This window comes from Myodes glareolus, chromosome 19, assembly GCF_982192425.1.
Source record: "Myodes glareolus chromosome 19, mMyoGla1.1, whole genome shotgun sequence".
In the NCBI taxonomy this organism is placed as follows: domain Eukaryota; kingdom Metazoa; phylum Chordata; class Mammalia; order Rodentia; family Cricetidae; genus Myodes; species Myodes glareolus.
Genome location: NC_142044.1, coordinates 21,986,954 through 22,006,094, shown reverse-complemented (window position 1 = coordinate 22,006,094; position 19,141 = coordinate 21,986,954). Strand labels below are relative to the sequence as shown.

General features: G+C 38.5%; 1 protein-coding gene across 2 annotated transcripts in view; it reads left to right on the top strand.

The window, feature by feature from the left end:
- The window catches only part of Tmem65 (transmembrane protein 65), a 38,249-nt gene extending 20,377 nt beyond the window's left edge, over window positions 1-17,872 (top strand). For both annotated transcript variants that reach the window (XM_085678955.2, XM_048457078.3), the window contains 6 exons: window positions 3,254-3,298; window positions 6,417-6,484; window positions 10,742-10,796; window positions 11,471-11,513; window positions 13,212-13,317; window positions 15,091-17,872. In XM_085678955.2, coding sequence (XP_085535081.2) covers window positions 3,254-3,298; window positions 6,417-6,484; window positions 10,742-10,796; window positions 11,471-11,513; window positions 13,212-13,317; window positions 15,091-15,192 — 419 coding nt within the window. In that variant the 3' untranslated portion in view covers window positions 15,193-17,872. The remainder of the gene's footprint in view (window positions 1-3,253; window positions 3,299-6,416; window positions 6,485-10,741; window positions 10,797-11,470; window positions 11,514-13,211; window positions 13,318-15,090) is intronic.
- The last annotated feature ends 1,269 nt before the right edge of the window (window positions 17,873-19,141 follow it).

The window sequence follows — 19,141 nt, the reverse complement described above, 5'->3', positions numbered from 1 at the left end:
TACTCTGGTTAGGTCCTAGGGTTTCTACAGCAGTGCAGACTCAGAGGATTACTGTCCTCGTTATGGTATGTGTCTTTGGATTTTATTTTATTTTGAGACAAGGGTCTCTCTATACAGTCCTGGATGGCCTTGAACTCACAGAGATCCACCTACCTCTGTCTCCTGAGTGCCAAAATTAAAGGTGTGTGCCACCATTTCTGCTTTATTTGTTTCTTTATTTGTTTGAGACAAGGTCTCACAAGGTCTCCGGCCTTGAACACAGAGCTCCACCTGCACTCTCTGAGTGCAGCGCTGGGATTAAAGGCGGTTTCACTGGGTGCCTTTAGGCTGCTGGCAGAGCTTCTACCAATGAAAAAGCTTCTTGGATATTTTCCAGTATAGCAAAATGAAAAACTCAATTAACTGGAGTTCAGTATATTAGAGCTCAACCTACAGTCAATAATTTCCTCTCCCACCAGATGCCACTTTAGATACAGAAGAAAAACTAAACAATTGGCCAAGAATTCAAAGTAAACACTTTAGAACATAACTATGGGGTTCTGGAGCCTTAGCGCCAAGCAACATCTGGGAGCAGCTCGGATGATTTCTCTGCTGTCTCAGGGTGATTGGCACTGTGCTGTGTGTCTGCCAGTGATCTGACCCAATGGCCAGAGCCCTCTGATGGCTGAGCAACAAAGCAGATGGGGCGGAGGGGCTGAGAAACCTGTGCTTCAGCAGTGGAGCCTCAGGGTCCAGCTTCTGTGGGCCTGGGTTTCTTCCCAAGCTTTAAAAAACAAGTCTAATTGACTCCAACCCTCCAATTATTTCCTTTAAAAAATGCATTTTTTTTCTGTTTTATATTTATTTCTCTCTGTCCCCCTCTTATCTAACTTGCCATTTTCTTTACGTGAACACAGTATAAAGCTTACATATTTATATAACAAATTTAAAAGCATCTGGGTTAAACAGATTTTCATTTCTGAACTAGGAGAGGAAAATGTTCTATCCTGAGGCACCGGTGGTTTGTACGGCAGCCCCTTTCAACTTTACATCCCATAGACAAATAGTGACTCAGCTCCACAACGAGGACTCTAATGTGGTGCAGTTTCTCCACCATCAAGGGATAAAGTTAGCTATTCCTTAGGTGGTTACAGCATTGTATAAGCTGTCCTGTTTTTCTGGTTCGTTTGGTCACTTAGGGAACTGGGATTCTTCACTCTTTCTTACGTTTTTAAAATCAAATTTAGTTTTGATGTATTATTTTATGTGTATGGTGTTTTTGCCTGCATGTTTGTCTGTGAGCTGTGTCTATGCATTTCTTGCAGAGGTCAGAAGAGGGGACTGGAGCTAGTGACTGTGAGTCACTGAGTGGGTGCTGAGAATGGAACCCATTGGAAAGAGCAGCCACCTCTCCAGTCCCCCCCCCCTTTCTTTCTTTTTCTGAGATAGTGTTTCTGGCTGTCCCAGAACTCACTCTGTAGACCAGGCTGGCCTCAAACTCACAGACATCCACTTGCCTCTACCTCATGAGTGTTGGGATTAAAGGTGTGCACCACCATTGCCTGACAGAAGTTAGTTTCTTAATATTAAATTATTTGTATTTGTATTACTACACATTACTGTGCTCATGAGGGAAGTTGGTCTTTAATTTTCAATTTTCTTCCTCCCTTTAGTTTCCAAGATTGAGCCTCCCAAGTAATGAGCCTACATTTTATACTTGATACACAAGCACTCTATCCCTGAGCTAGATCTCTAGTTTTGAAACGCCCTGTTTTGGTTTTATTCATTGCATTTTGTTTTAGTATTAGTCTGGTCTCAGAATATGCTGGAAAATATTTCTCCACTGTGTTATTCAGCTATTTGCTGCTTTGACCAAATATAAGGAAAACTTAAGGGAAAGCTTCCTCTTGGCTCACAGTTTCAGATGGTTCAGCCCGTGGTTGGCTGACTCCATTGTTTTTGGGTGATGGTGAGACAGATCATCAGGGCAGAGGGGCATGGAGCAAAGCTGCTCACCCCATGGTGGCTGGGAAGCAGGGGATGGAAGGTGCTGGGCACAAAGGTGCATCTTTCCAGGTATATCTTCCAGTTAGGACCCATGCCCTACTTTCCAGCACCTCCCAACAATGCCACAGTCCCACAACTGCGTAAAGGATGAATCTGTTGATAAAGCCAGGGCCTCAGTGACCCAGTCACTTCCCAGAGTCCCTCCTCTGAACTCTGCTGCACTGGAGCTGAGCTTACAACATAGGAGCCCTCTGGGAAACAAACCTGTACAGGTTCTCCTCTGTGCTACAACTCATTCTACTTGGCTGGGGGAGGAAAGAGAAGGCAAAGTGTTGACCTTTCCTATTTTCACAGATGGTGGGATGTTCTGATTGAGGAACTAGCCTATTTGCATTTTGTAATAATTGATTTAAATTATTATCTTACATTTACCTAAATTCTTATAAATGTAATGAGACATTATACTTTTGTTAATACTTGGAAAAACTTTCTCATGTATTACATATTGCCTCTTGGCTTTTTGACTAAAGATCAAGTGTCTGCCATACAGTATAAATAATATATTATTACTTGTTATCTTAAATAGTAACCTTTTTGGTTGTTTTAGTGTATAGACTACTTATTCTAGTGGTATAGTTTTAAAAAATTCAAAATTTCAGTGTATTGTTAAATGGACATTATACAATCCAGTAAAACCAGTGTTGTAATGACACTTTTAAAATGTAATTTCCAAGTGGCTGTGATGGCACAGGGCTGGTATTTCAGCACTTGGAATATGGAGGCAGGAAGACTGGGGATTCGAGGCCAGCTAGGATTGTATAATAAGAGCCTGTCTCTAAATAAATAAACAAACTAATATAAATATATCGGTGTGTCTTTTTTTTCTGCTGTCAGTACTGGTTTGTATATATTTGTTAAGTCATCCAGAGTTTCCATTTAAAGACAAGTATTGTTTCTGGAATGTGATTCTATTGTAACAGATGCAGGGTTCCCTGTGTGTGATGCCATGACCTAAATAAAAGAGAGCCCCCCGCATGTGACACCTGCGTGTGGCCCCCGTGTGTTACCCATGGCATGTGGCCCCTGCGTGTGACCCACGGTGTGCGGCTGAAGCTGTTTAGCGCCTACTCTTGTAGTTCACTCCAAACCAATATTCTTTAAAGTGGACAATTTTGATCTACTAACCCAAATACATCTTTGTTTTTTGTAAGTCTGTTGCTGTACGATAGTAACTAACTCTTGCTCCATACCTTTTTTTCTCCTTTAGAGAAATTGGAAGCTCAACCACCCACTCCAGGACAGCTGAGATATGGTAATGGCTCTATAATTGTTGAACTGATACGCATCTCTGTTTTGAACCTGAAGGAACTGTTTCCTGTAATAGCACAAAAGTCAGTAAATAAAACCTCTCTGGTAGATTGGATTATCCTGTTTTGTTTTTTTTTTTCATATAGGAGTATTTTCTAAACCTGTTTGAAGATATACCACAATATTATGGGATAATTAATATTTTTAAATGTTCTTATCATCTAGTAATAAGAGGAAATTTGTTAGAAGTTTTCTTAATTTGCAGGAAAATGTGTATTATGTTTACTTCCTAGGCCAAATTTAAATTAGGTAACTGCAGAACTTAATTTTAGATTCAGGCTAACTGTTCTCTGATGCAGAAAGTGTTTCTGGATAGTGTTTTTAGCTGTAAGAAAGTAGGTGAGTTTGCTTGAGGAGAAAGAAACCTCACTAAGGAGCTCTACTGTCTTTCCTGTTATGGTAAGAATGAGTATTGCAGGATAACATGGGAGTGATGTAAAACAATTTAGGGTCTTATTAGAAGACTGTAGAAGAGAATCTTTTAAAGTGTGGTGGTGAATTTGAGTAGGTGGTAATTAAGTAGGCAATTAAATATTAAATGTGATTTGCTAACAGCTGCTTAGCTATAGAATAGTGTTTGCCAAAGGGAATGGAAGAAATAGCAAATTAGTAGGAGATCATTCTTCACTGAAAGGCAAATTCAAATGACTAGGAAAAAACTAATGATCGTTCCTTTTTTTTTTTTTCTCTCATAGGTAGAATGTAATTTATGTTAGGAATTAGTAACTTTTCCTCAAACACCAAAACAGTTTAAGAATTTTTTAAGATCTCCCTTCCCAGGTAATTACTCCTGATTCTCCCAGCCCAGATTCCTAACCCAGTACCGATACTGCATACAGTACTATTATCATTTTGTAGGTGATGTTGAAATTAACTGTGTCTGTGGTTAGGTTTGTATGTCTAAATCCTCTGAGATGTGGAAACCAAGTTTCATGGCTTTGTCTCTCGAGTTCCCAGCAGGGTGCCCAGTGCATATTTTTTTTTGAGAAACTTTATTTTGCTCCTTTGAATTAAAAGTAGTTCTTTATTTATATAGCAAATTTGTTAATATATACACATAAAGACCTATTCCATAGTTCATTAATTGATTAGTATGGCAGTATGCCTTAGCTTTACTGACCAGGCTTCTACCAGAATAAGCTCCTAGTGCAATCTTAATGCCATTAGCACCTTATTTTAAGGTATTTGTAACTGGCTAATTTTAGAGATGTCATTGTATTGTTCAAATACTAAGTAATCTCGCTGATTTCTTGGTTGTTTGCCATATTTGTGTTTCAGAAACCATGGAGAGGGCTGTGTCTAGGAACACCTAGACAGGTTTCCCTTCACTGTGTGGGCTTCTTTGGGTGACTTCAAAATTTCGAGCCTACTTTTTTGCCCATTAAGTTTATGTTGTAGCTGGAAGATAGGGTTGTGTGTGTGTTTTGAAAGCTGTTTACTGTAACAAGTTGAATGTTCAGTAGGCGCCCAACGGACGTTGGTGGAAAGTCAGAGAAATAAGGCTGAGGTCTGGAGTTGAGTCACAACTCATGAGTATGATGTTTGGCTTTTACCATCTTGATAGCTTTCATAGTAACGATCACAATGGGATATTCCACTCTTTGTCATGAGCATTGTTACTGTGACAGGCAGAGACCTGAAATAATTGGTTATATCTATTGCATGCAGTATCAATATATGTAATAATCTACACAGGATGTTGCCTATTATTATGCTTAAAGATGGTATTTCTTTGATAGACGTTGTGGATAGAAGTGTTAATTATTTAAATTACTGCCTACTAGTTTTCCCTGATGGTATAGAAGTCATACCATAGAATATCATATTTTCATAACTTCTGGATTATATTTCAGTTACAGTGTATATTTAATTGCATTAAAAGAAAAAAAAGAATCTGAAGTCACTAACAAATATAACCAACTGTCTTAAGGGAGGACTGTTTTTAAATATAGTATAAAAATCAGATTTTTTTTTTCTCAGTTTCCTCGATCCTCAGTTTGTTGAGGAAGTTGTCAGTTGAGCTGATGTTGATTATGCCTTGGAAGTTGTAATGATCAAATAAAATATTTTTTTTCCTGTTCCCAGCCTTTAATCTGTTTCACAGTATGCCTCCACTAGTCTAAATATAGAATTAGCTTCTTTTCCAGGTTAGTAGTCCTCAACTTAATTATTTTTGAGCATCCACTATGTACTCAGCACTGTACAGTATGCTGAGGATACAAATTTGAAAAATGAAGTTAGATTATAAAAAAACAAACCCACAGTTTTCCTGCTTTGACTTTTAATAATCCAGGTTTCAGGTTATGTACCAGATAGATGAGGTGAGAGGTGCCTTTGGTAGGGAGAGGAGCAAATATCGATTCTTGCAGTTTTCAGTAGCATTGGAATCCTGGTGGGTCCTGAGACGTTAAGGACTGCCTGTCCACAGGTGTCAGATGAAGGTAATCACCATTTCCTAAAATTCCTTTAAAAAGTTGACCAGGAGCCGGGTGGTAGTGGCACATATCTTTAATCCCAGCACTCAGGAGGCAGAGGCAGGCGGATCTCTGTGAGTTTGAGGCCAGCCTGGTCTACAGAGCGAGTTCCAGAACAGGCTCCAAAGCTACACAGTGAAACCCTGTCTCAAAAAACAAAAAAACAGGCAAACAAAAAAGTTGATTAGGAAGTAAAAGCAGTCAAATAACTTCCCTGGAATTTGAGTTTAGATATTTTAAAAGTGATTATTATAGATACAGAGATTAGTACTGTTGTGATAGACACAAGATAGAAGTAGGCTGATGTGAGTCAGGTTAAGTGGGGTCATCATGTGCTTACGAATTTACTGTTCATGAACTGTATGTATATGCATTGCTGGTAAGAAAACATAAAGGCCTAAATTGTTCTTACGTGTTACATGTTTGTGTTGTGTCTCCCAGTTTAGCTTCTATAAGTAAACTTACAGCAGCAGGATCTGTAATTGATATGAAATCTGCTTAGAAGCTTTAATTACACAGCCTGTTTTGGTCATTCTAAAAGTTATCAAAATTTTAAAATATATTTTTCTTTGTTTTGATGTTTTTCAGTATTCTTCCACAATGCGATACCTTTCATAGGGTTTGGCTTTTTGGATAATGCAATTATGATTGTTGCAGTAAGTCTTCTCACCACTTCTGTTTTGAGTTAATAAAGAAATTAGTGTGTTCTACATATTCCTAGTAATTTATTTATTATACTGATTAAGTTAATTAATAGTGAGCAAGTTCAATTTTTAAAGTATCATATATATTAATCATAGAACTTTTAGCCAAGCATGTAGACAAATGTTTATGTTGTATATAATTCTGTTCTAACATTTTTTTATTAAGGAGCAAATGTATGTAAAAATCTCTGGTTTCTTTAGTTATACGGGTACTTGTTATCACATATAGTTTTCTCATTCTAGAATATGTTGGTAGGTGTTTTGGGGCATAGACAAGGCTTTAGTCTCAACATTTAACCTAAAGATGTCTTGAGATTCATTTCACAACACCCTCTGCCTTTGCTGCATTGTGTAGTGTTATAAAGAGTTCGCCTCTGCCGTGACCACTGCAATCTCAGGAGTGCCTGGTTTGCCTTTCTTGTATCAATGACATCTCTTTTAGTGGACACCAATATGTGGTACACTTCCCTAACAAATTCGTGATGAAAACACAGGTATTTTAAGACTTTCCCAGTGTTTATTTACTGTTTTATATAAAGAATGATTTTCTCATAGTTCAGTCAAGGCAATTACTAACTTTTAAGCATGCCTTTAGAATGCTTTATGCAGTCCTCTTTCTTGGATATTAGCAGTAAATAGATTGAAGGTTACCTAAATCCTTGAAAGAGAAAAAAGTATAATTATTTTTTTTCTGGGTACCAGTTTGAGAGTCCAAAGGGTATATATATGTGTGTGTGTGTGTGTGTGTATTTTACTTAGATTCATTTGAAAGAGAAAATGCTTCTCTGAATTAGAATGCTGAGACTCTATTGTGAGCTTCACAGACTCTACCTCACTTTAAAATTTTTCTATTAACTACTGTTGAAGAAACTACTCAGAAAGGTGGTGGGAGAAAGGTAGGGAAGGGAGGGAGATGGAAGAGTTTACTTTGGGGGTTTTAGAATTTACCTGTACTATGAATGAACATAAGTAGATTTAGTTATAAAATAGAGATTTTAAAAAGTAATTTACCTAGTCATTTGATAGACTGCAGGTGTTTTTTAGAGTCTCTAAAGTCAGTTCATTTGAGATGGCTTAGTTGCTGCAGGGCCTGTCTAGCCTTCCATCCAGATTAAGAGGGTCCAGCTGCTCCCTGATTTAGGAGAGGTTCAGGGGCCACTGTCAGCAGTGTGACTCTGGCCTGTGTACAGCTTAGGGGTCACAGGCACCTCTGTAGGGTTTTTTGTTAGCATGCTGTGGCAAGTCCAGACTTCTCAAGGCCGATGCACATTAAGTGAGTGCCCCTAAAATATAATTCTAGAATAATCAATTTTTTAGGATTATAATGCTTTCCTAGTATGCGTATAAGAATAAAATTGATCTGCATATATAAAAAAAGTCCAAAGAGTATTTAAGTAATTAAAACTGTACTGTTCTTCTCAGGCTACTAACACTGAGTTGGCTAAATTACTGTTATTAATGAAAGCACACCTAATAAAAGCTCCTTTATGCTGTTTCTAAACCTTAGTTGATTGCGTGCCCTGCGCAGGTTGTCCGATGGAGAGCACCGCTGTGCTAAATATTTCACTCTCCCATTATTTCGCTCAACCTTTTAGTGCTTGAGCCACCATTTTTGTAAACGTCCTTGATAAGACTCAGCTTCAAGACGCAGGTGCTGAAAACTGCCCTTGCTGTTGGCAGTTGTGGAGTGGTTCACTGTGGGCACAGTCAAGAGAGGGAGGAGTATGGTCGCTAATAGCTTCCGCGAGCGCTAATCAGACCGGTCGTCTTATAAAACGCCACAGTGGGTGTCTGTGTGCAGACGGAGCACCGATGGGACTGGACCAAACCCAGCAGAGCTCGTGGGAGACTCCTGAGACTTCAGCTCTCTTAGGTTGTGTCCTACAGGTCTGTGCCCCGTCCTTAGTGCTCAGAGTAAAGTGTTTTTCCAGACCTGAGATCTTAACTCCAAATTACCAATAACCTGTTTACACTGAAATCCATCTTCAGGGATGCACTCCCTTGGATGAAGTTGTTACCGAATAGATATTTTAAATCACTGACTTCAACACCAGATGAAGAGTGATGGTTCTGACTGGTCCTGTAGTTGAACAGGAACTATTTCTATTTCAGAGAGATGACCTTTTCCAATTTTTATTTGACCCCAGACATTAGAATAGATAAATAATACAATGGCAGAATCTCTGAGAAGGGAACAAGTGGTCATGACTGTCCTAGCAGTATGTTTTCTCCTGTGTGTTTTTGTTCTTTTCCACATTTTAAAGCCCAGGTGATCTTTTCACACTGCGGAGCCGGTGTGGGCTTTATAGACAGGACCAAGTTGAGTCTTCTGCCCTGCCATGCTATAAACGTACTTCCCCCTTCCTTTTAGATGTGCATTCCTGGCTGCTACTTGGTGATCACGAGAACGAGTTTCTGTAGAATCAGTTATAATAGGGCAAGTAATACTCAGCCTTAGGTTATATAGGTTAATTTTATATTACTAAATTGCTTTGTACAATTTTTATTTTAGTCATTGGGGGAATTGCTTTTTTTTACAGTTCACTTAGGGTAGAAATTTTTAGACTAGATTAATCGTAAGTGTAATTAAAGTGATAAATGAAGTGTTAGATTTATTTGTAATTTCCATCTCATCTATTAAAACAATTTTTTTAAAATATAGAACAAAGTAAAGAAGTGTGGAACTGTCTTTGAATTTATGCTCTTAGAAGAACCTTTAAGCTCCCCAAATTTTACCAAATGATAAAGCACGCAGATACTTGTTTCTCAGTGTGGGCGATGATGGGGCTCAAGCTCGGAAGCTCGCGCATGCTAGCGGACACCCTCTACTCACAGAGCTACATCTTCAGCTCACACAAGTAGTTTTTGAGATGCATATTTTTAAAGAGGTTCTTCTTGGGTCATTGACAGTGATTCATTGCTGTTGAGGATGCTGTCACATTTATTGTTTTCTGTGTGGCCTGTGCACAGCACTGCTGTGGGCTGCTCTGCCGTCTTTGCATTTATATAAGAAGGACTTACATAACAGAGATCCGCATCTTTGTTAATTTCTCCTGCGTGTGCTGCCCTTTCACGTCCCTTCCATCTTCCTCAGAAATCCGTTACTTTAGCTCCTTTAGAAGTTTGTAGCTCTTATGTCTGGGAGAATGGTGCATCAGGCTGTCTGGTCATATTCAACAAGAGTTGTGTCTTCAGGGGGCGGAGCTGGAGGCGGAGGGACAAGAGATTTGAGGGAAGTGCCGTCCAGCTCTTACGTCCCTTGCAGACCGAGCAACGGGACTTGTATGTAACACATTAGACACGCTTGTTTTCCTCAGTGTTAAGATTTGAAATTTTTTAAAATGTTCAATGCTAGCCTTCTAGGGAGCTCTGGAAAACTAAGCTTACCTTTGTGAAGGATTGGAAGTGAATTAGCGAAATAGACTTAGGGCCTCCTCCTCTGTGTGACAGCCCAGGAGATCCCTGCATCCTGCCAGTTCAGCTACACCTCTGTAGAGTGGGTGGGAAATGTGAGCCCTCTTCTTTCCTCAAGAGGAAGGATAAATGTGGGACCCTTTGACTCCCTATAATAAATCAATCCAGTAGATGCTGTGGGCCTCATTCTTCCTGCAGGTGTCGGACTAAGTGTTGTTCGCCCTGAACACAGGAATCCTAGTGCCACTGCCAATGGTTAAGGAGCTAAAGGCTGCGAGGAAAATCTTACTAATGGCAGTTTTCCTAGAAAATCATTCACTCTTTCAAATCTTGATAGAGAAAATGACAGTACAGTATACTTCAGAATTTAGCATCTATGTGTCAGTCTTTTTGCTTAAGGAGTTTTAAAGCATATTTCTCCGTGATAGAAAAGTAGAATTAAGAATGTAGAAATTAGATTCTTAGTGAAGAATTGATTATTACATGTGTTGCTATTTATTTTGAGGGAAGATCAAGTTTAATGAACGAAATGTTATTGGTTATTTCTTCATGAATGTATATATATATACACATTAAATATACATAGATTAAATATTATATATACATTAAATATATATTTAATTCATATATATGAATTAAATGAATCACCTTATATATTGTGCAATTTATGGATATTTTTGTGTGTAATTATGTTACAGCAGCATGTTGATATTACTACATAGTCTGTTTTTATTAGCACATTGATATTCTTTGATAGCCATGCCAGCTTTAACTTCTTTTCCAATTACTTTTCAGGGAACCCAAATTGAATTGTCTATTGGAATTATTTTGGGAATTTCAACAATGGCAGGTATTTAATAATAGCAAATATTAAAATTCTATTGTCTGCATGTTGTTTAGAAATGTCAGTAAGTTAGGTTTAGAAGACAATTCATTTGAAATGCATTTGCTCATTGGGGTGTTGATTTGTTTAGATATCTCTAATCCTAATCTTCTGGTTCTAGTTTTCTGTAGATAGCAGGTTTCTCCTGAGAATTGTAACTGGTTTGTGTTAGGTGGTGGCTAACACTGCTCCACTGAATTGTCTGTGTGAAGGCAAGTTTTTCTCGGAATTCAATCTTACCATTGGACGTTTAAATGAAGTATTTGCCTTCCTTTACTTTCTTGTATTTGGAGTTGCTTATGCAGCTTTGCTCCTGAGCTTCCAATATCTAAATTCCCCAAAACAAATACCACACTAAAGACACAACTATGAAATTGTAATATTGAAGTAAAAATAGAAGATTTCTCCTATACTCCATAGACACTCTATTAATGGAGGTAGGATATTCTAATTTTAGGATCCTGCTCTCTTTTAATCTCTTGACACCTAGAGCTATCCCTGAGCTGCTTCTAGCAGAGTGGATACAGCAGAGAAATATGGTGACTCCAGAAGACAGAGCTCAGTGTTTCTCGCGTGATGTAATACTGTGACCTCTGCCGGCTTTGCTTTGACAATTCATTGTGTGTTTTTCAAATTTCCAGCTGCTGCTTTGGGAAATCTTGTTTCAGATTTAGCTGGACTTGGGTAAGTCCATTCATAATTTGTTTCTGCAGTTACGTAGTTATATGTTCTCGTCTTTATTCTCCTCTAATTAATAAGCCCTTTAAAAGGATAATTATTTTCCTTTGGGTTCTAAAACTAAACATTTCAGTTTAATATTTCTAAATTAGTAATACTAAATATGTGGTGGAAATCAAATATAGTTGTTGACAATGAGTCAAGCCGAATTAGTGGTTCTGAGAATGAATGGATAGAACCATGTCACTATGTTAGATCCTAAAATGACAAAAATACAAACAGGATGGAACAGAGCATTAAAAGTAAACCTCTGTCCTTTCCCCCTCTTCTTTATACCTGGAAAATCTCAAAGATGAAATTAGAGGATACTGACCTACAAAGGAAATAATGTGCAATGCTCTCCCTCCCTCCCTTCTCCCTCCTTCCCTCTCACCCACTGATGTTAAGGGGTTGATCATAGGGTTTTATTCATGCTAAGGATGTGCTCTACCACCGAGCCACACCTCAGCCTCCAAAGCTTATGTTTACCATGATAACACAGGGAAGGGTGGCTGCTTCGAAAAGCCCTATTTCTCACTTTCTTCCAGGTGGCAGATGGCCTGGGCAGCTTCCTGGGCTTGGGAAAGCTGAGAAGTTGGCATTAAATATTAGCACAAACATCTCTCTCTTGCTCTGTCGTTGACATTGTTTTCCTTTCTTGGCTACTCACGTGGTATATTTTGAGGTTTGGGTTTGGATCTAGTAGGATTCTATTTTGGCTCACAGTGGGCAGCGACAATTTTATAGGTGATCTGTCCCTCAATATTAGACATCTATACTTGAGTTTGGGGCCAAAGCTAACTTTAAGTTTTTTTTTTCTTTAGGGCCATGATTGGGATTTTATATTTTAAGAATTTTTGACATAAGTCTTATCTTGATGCGACGTCTTTGATATTTCATTTTCAAAGTTTAAGCTTAATATTGACAATATTGCCACTTCTGTATAGCTTTCTGTTGTATTAGAATCAGCTAATAGATTTTAAAGCCATTTAGCTTTAAATCGGGTGTGAACACTTTTATAAGCACTTTTACACTTGAGAACTGTTTCCTCTCTTCTATTTTTAGTGTCTTTCACAAATATCACATTTTATGTGTTCTTAGATGAATACTTTCAACACTTGACTTCTGAAGCCAGAATGTATCTTCTGGCTGTCAGTATATGTAATTGGCAAGTTTTTTTCTTCTGACAGTACTTAGAACAAAATTATACCCAACAGTGGTAGTAACTTAGACTCCCTGATTAAGCTAAAAGTTCTAGGCTGTCATTCTTAAGTGCATTATTAGTCTGATGAATTTTAAAAACTGTTACTTTCTGATCATAGTTACTAGATTAAATCATGTGTTCAAGTATTTTGCTTAGAGTTTGAAGTAAGTGTAGCAGTTTTAATTATTTATAAAAAAAAATTATATGCCTTGATCGGTCTCTTAAACATAATGATAGGGAATAAATGCCCTGAGTCACTGTGTATTAAATGTGAATTTGAAAGGATCTTTAAACCGGAGTCATCTATATAGAATAAAAACAGAAGCTGTAAAAATTCTGTGCTTTGTCTGGAGTGAGGAGCACGGGAGAAACCCCTGCTTCTCTTTGTAGAGATCGGTCTTTACTGTGTGAAGACGTTTGTGTGTCTCTTAAAACTCCCTCATTCTTTTGTTCTCTTGAAGTCTTGCAGGTTATGTTGAGGCCTTGGCTTCCAGGTTAGGCCTCTCAATTCCTGATCTCACACCAAAGCAAGTTGACATGTGGCAGACGCGTGTTAGCACTCATCTGGTAAGTGATGTGGCTCATGGGCCTGGATCCGGTGGTTAGTGTGGCAGTTCTAGACTGTAACTGATTTGAGTGGAGTTGCTAGGAAAAGTTACCCAGGCTTGGGACGTTCTCAGAAAAATAGTGGGATATCCCTTTATTTTCATGTATTCCTGCTTGATTAATTAAGGACTTGAACACCCAAAGATTTTGTTCTTCATTGATTATTCTGGAGCTGATCCGCATTGTACTGAAGTCATTCATTTCTGAGCCTTTCTGTGGACTGACAGGGGAGGAAAGATCCAATAGCAGTGGATTGAAATATTAATGGAGGGAGGCATCACCCTGCTCCAGCATTTCTAAAGGGAGTAAGAGGGGACCCTTGGTCACCCTGGGTGATAGTGAAAGTCATTTTAACAGAATTGGCGGCCAGTCAGGGGTCTCTTAGCAGAGGTCACAACCTAGGGCAATCGGAGCCAAAATGAATAGTCTCTGTTGAAACATAAATGGTCAAAATATGAGATCAAAATAAGAATTGAGGACTGACTTTATTAATATCTGGACAGAGCAAGTTTCTTCTTGTTATATCTCTGAAACTATAGTACCTTAAAAAATAGTTACATAATGAGATTGGCAGATTTAACAATTAATATAATATAATATACTATAATATAGTATAATATAATATATATAATTGTACCACCACCACTATAGCAAACAACAAAATGCCGTAGTAACAGATTGAAAGGGTGTTGTATACACTGTTGTCAGAACATTGATGTTTACCTTGAAAGTTATTACTGATACTCCATAACACTATCCAGAACATTTCCCCCTGAATTTCTTGATACAGATTATATAGTTTGCACAGCTTTTGTAATGCCAGATGGGACTTGTTTTGTCTCTCTGTGTTCATACGTGGAGCTCCAGGAGGAGAGACCAACTCTGTGTAATTGGTCCCTGTCTCGGGATTACCCAGCACAAAGAGTTTAGTACACAACAGAATCTCAATGAATGATTGTATGAAAGAAGAAAACTTAATTGAAGAGCTGGAGAGATAGCTCAGATGTTAGGAGTGTGAACTCCTCTTAAGGATCCAAGCGCTCAGGGCTCACAGCTGCCTGTAACTCCAGTTCCAGGGTATCCAATGTCCTCTTAAAGACATACATGTACACAAATGATTTTTTTAAAAAAGAAAACCTACAGCTTGGTCTACAAAGAGAAACCCTGTCTTGAAAATAAACAGATTTTTTATTTAAAAAGAAAACTTAATTTTAAAGTGTCTAAATTTGATAGTCACCATAGAAATGCAAAGTTTAGGCTTATTTATAGAAGTGAAAAATTTAAACTTTCACAATGTAGGTTTCCAGTGAGACAGAGTGCAACATTGTTTCTATAATGGTTGTATCTTCATATAGCTAAGCATTCAGGGGATTAAGTACTGAAGGACTGCATACAAGGATATCAAATCCTTGTATATACTGGGAATAGTTGGTATGTTCCCCCTCTTGTGTTCTGGTCTTCTGACATTAAAATACACAAACTATTAAAATAATGTTTTCTACTTGGATATTCTTTAATGTTGTATTCATGATAAGTTTTTCCCTTATTCCTCTGAACTTTAAAATGGCATGTTGAGAGTTTGGTAGTTTAGTACTTAGGTTTCTATAATCAGCAGGAATACAGTTGCAGTGGCGTTTCAGTGTGTGGCAATTGACTGTTGTCACCAGTGTTTATGCAAGGGGACCTCTTGTGTGGACACGGAACTTTAAGAAATATTCTCTTCTGTTTCCTTAGGGCAAGGCTGTTGGGGTGACGATTGGCTGCATTCTAGGAATGTTCCCTTTGTTTTTCTTTGGAGGCGGCGAAGAAGACGAAAAACTGGAAACGACAAATTAATCATCTTAGAATATCTATAAAAAGATGTAAACTAATGTACCTCAGTCATTAACAAATACTGTCACAGCATTTAGTGATGAGGACAGTGACAGTGCATAGATACGGGATCAAGTACTTCAGCATGTATTGTGGAAACACTAACTTATTGTGGCTTGGTCTTCTTAAGATACCTTTTTAAAAACCATTTAGTATATCATTTTATGTAAATTGTTGAGATGCTTTTCATCAATGGCAGTCAACATGTTCTCTTTTCCTTTTCTCTGTGTATCCACATATTATTTAACTTTTAGTCATTGATACTGTACTGTACTGACTTGGGATTTGCTTATTTGTTATGTAACATGTACATGCATGGAAATACCTATTTATGTTTTTTTCTTGATGGTTATAATTCAAAGCTAGGGTTTCTCCAAATTATGTAAGATGTTTAACATCGTTTAAATTTTGACTCCCTGCCCGGAGGCGTCGCTTCTGTGCTGTTTCACAGTAAACATTTACGATCATAGACTTTCCCTCATTTCTGAAGCTTTCGCATCTGTTCCAAATGAATACAGACTTTAAGTGTTTTAAGTATATCCGGTTCTTTTTCATTTTGAACCACATTGTCTTAAGGGCCAGAGGCCAGTCGGAAAGATCGACTCTCGGCCTTCCTTTTACACACACCATACATGCTAACAAGTGACTTATTTTTAGTCCACTTTTTACCTTTGATTTCCCAACCTTGAATAATCGCTCAGTGAGTTTTGGTTTGCGAGGGAAAGACAGTGCTCCGATACTTACCATCTTTAAAATGGGGATTAAGAAATTAGGGTGAACTAAAGAATTTAAGATGACATTTGAAAAGTATGCTGATTTCCTTTTCTTTTTAAGGGAAATAGAAAATGGAAACTCTAAGGAGGTTTATGGAGGAAGTGGCAGAGTTCAGGTGTTTCGAAGGTCCAGGACCAGTTCTGTTTCTTTGGAAGGATTTCCCTCCTAAAATGTTATTGTCTCATCAGAATGGAATGAGTCTAATTATTCCTTGCTCAGAATCCTAATCTCATTAGATCTTGCTTTGTGATTTTTTTCCTCTGGATGAAGTTTTTAGAAATAACACGTGTTTCATATTTTGCTATCTAGCCTATCAATCATGACATGAGGAGAGAGCCTTTCTCCCAGTTTTGGAGATTTTTCTTTTGTGGTGATTATAGCACATGGCTGGTGAAAACTGCTGGTGTGTGTGCTTGTATGTCTGACCTAAATCATGTGGGAATCCGAAGTTTTAATTTTTGAATTCCTGAAGTTTTTTCTCATGTGATCTACACATGCTAAAAAGTTACATGTGACAGAATAATTAAACATACGGAAGAGAGAAACTGAAGTTAGAATTTATTCTTTGGGGAATTAAAGTTATTCATGTTTGCTAACTAGATGGAAAAGACAAGCAGCATGACTGTGCCTTTTAAATCTTATTTTGGGGTTTTGTTTGCACGTAATTACTGTGAGCTCTTCTTAGAGATTTCTTTTCCATAAGAAAACATGTCATATGCTGTCTCGTACATGTCACATACCGTCTCATACGTGTCACATACGGTCTCATACATGTCACATACTGTCTCTACCATACTTTGGGATGATTTAGTGCTGTCCATTTATCATAGACTTTTAAGGAAAAATAGACAGTATAAAAACCATCAAATTCTCATACACCCAAGTAGCATTCTCCTTTGATCAGATTGGAATGACACAACTTGCCATCTCAGACAGGTCTGCCTTTTGTATCTTTTTCATGTATCACACACATGGACACCAGGAAGAGGAGTCCAGATCAATGGATGTAACACTTATTTCATTTGCTGTGTGAACATGTGAGTGCTTGTGTCCCTCCTCCGTATAGACAGATTAGAATGCTTGTTACATTTTCTGTATGAACTGTGAGTGCTTCCGTCTCTCCTCTGTGTATTGGTAGCTTTCCTGTTTTTTGTTTTTTAGTGTTGTATTGTGGTGCTTAACTTTTCTTCTTATTAAATCCCATTTCCAGAAACCTCTCTTGGAGTTCAGAAAGGAATTTGATTATTGATTTCCTTTTTCCTTCTCTTAAAAATATTCCAGTCCTTACTACCAGAATTTCTGTGAACAGAATTATGCCGGTTTTGTTAAATCTTCAGTTATCTGAGTTGTCAAAACACGAAAGATGTAACTTTCACATTGAAAGACGTTCAGATTTTCAGTAAAAAAAATTTGAATCATATTTAATCAGTAAAATGTGTTGAATCATTAAAATACTTAGTTTTCAAAAGCAGACAAACAAAATTCAAGTCTCTTTGTCTTCAACCAGAGGCGTCGTTTCTCAAGCTCTCGCTGTGACCTCGCATGGTCCTCTGCTCAGTGTGGTTTCTGAAGATGGCTGCCTTTAAATCAGTGACTCCGTAAGACCCCTGCATAGTTTTCACCACAGAGAACCTGCATCAGCTGAAACTGGACCGCCCTGTCTCCTCGTGGCTGCTCTGTCAGCGCCGCAGCTCCGGCGAACTGTCTCACGAGCTGTAGGATTGTTGGTTCAGAATCTGTGTTGTTCCTGTGTTATAACTTACTGACTTGTTGATGCATGTAAAATGGGTGCATTTTGTTGCCTCTGTATGTTAAATAGTGACCAATGTTTTTACGAAAGAATTGAACAAAAAAAATATCTTTTAAGACATTTGGAATGTGGTTTTGATTTTAAAATTTGGTTTTCTTGATCTCAGAGGGCCTGGGTTAGTCTCTCACTGAAGGAAACAGGATTAATAAATGCAGGTTTGTTATGAGGTGACAGACACACCGAGACACTACTTGGAGCAGTTTTACACACACACATACACACACTGACACACACACACACACACACACACACACCTATACAACCTACACACATGTGCGTGCACACACACACACACACACACACACACACTAACATACACACACCCTAAAAGTCCCCATTGACATTGAATCCTGTGGAGTATGAGAGAGGAATGACCCCATAAGACAGCCGGGGGTGACTGTTAAATCAGAGGGCCAGGTTCCTACAGCCTGAGCCATGCAGACTGCTCAGCCCTGCTCAGGTCACGCTATGCTTTCTCTCCAGGCAGGTCAATGTGAAAGCAGCAGAACGGTTTTAAATTTTATTTATTAGTTCTTTGCAGATTTCATCCAGTGCATTTTGTCATCTTCACACTCCCCATGCAAACTCTTTCTAGACTCTTCTTCTACCCAGCTTTGAGCCCCAGCCCCAGCCCCACCAGGGCCAAACTGAGCGGCCAAATATTCTTGGCTGTGTGGCTTCCACTTAGTGTGGGTGACTTATCGGGGCCTGGCTGTAGTCACTCCTAGAAGAAACTGTCCCTTTCCCAGCAGCTAACAAGGACAATGGAAGATTGTGTGGACTTAGAAAGTGGCTTCTCATTCTTATCATGAGTTATTTGGAAATGATAAGAAACAGGTTTTGGACTCTCATGTGTTGATGATGGTAACAGCTCTGTCCCCTCCCCTTTTTATCAGCCTCATTGCTGTGTGCTGCCGTGTTCACACTGCAGTGTTCACACACGCCACCACAGTTAGTTACCACATTGCTGTTGGTGCGGTCCCCCTGCTTTAAACTGAGTAAAGTGAGGTGTGGTGAAGGCATACTGCTACTTGTCAGTGGACTTGAACTAGCTACAAATTAACGAAGATTTTTTTTTTAAATCCTTTTCTCATGTGTAACTGAGCAATTCTTATTTGAAACCTCAAGGTGTACTTGGTAAATTCTGTGTGTTTGGTTATATACGGTGGGCTAGGGAGTGCCCAAAACACCAATGGCTGTTGTTTGTTTGGGAGGTGTTTTTGTTTTTTTCCTTTTGTTTTCTTGACACCAGGTCTCACCCTGCTGATATCAAACTTGGGCAACTCTCCCATCTCTGCTTTTGAGTGCTGGGATTACAGGCCTGTACCA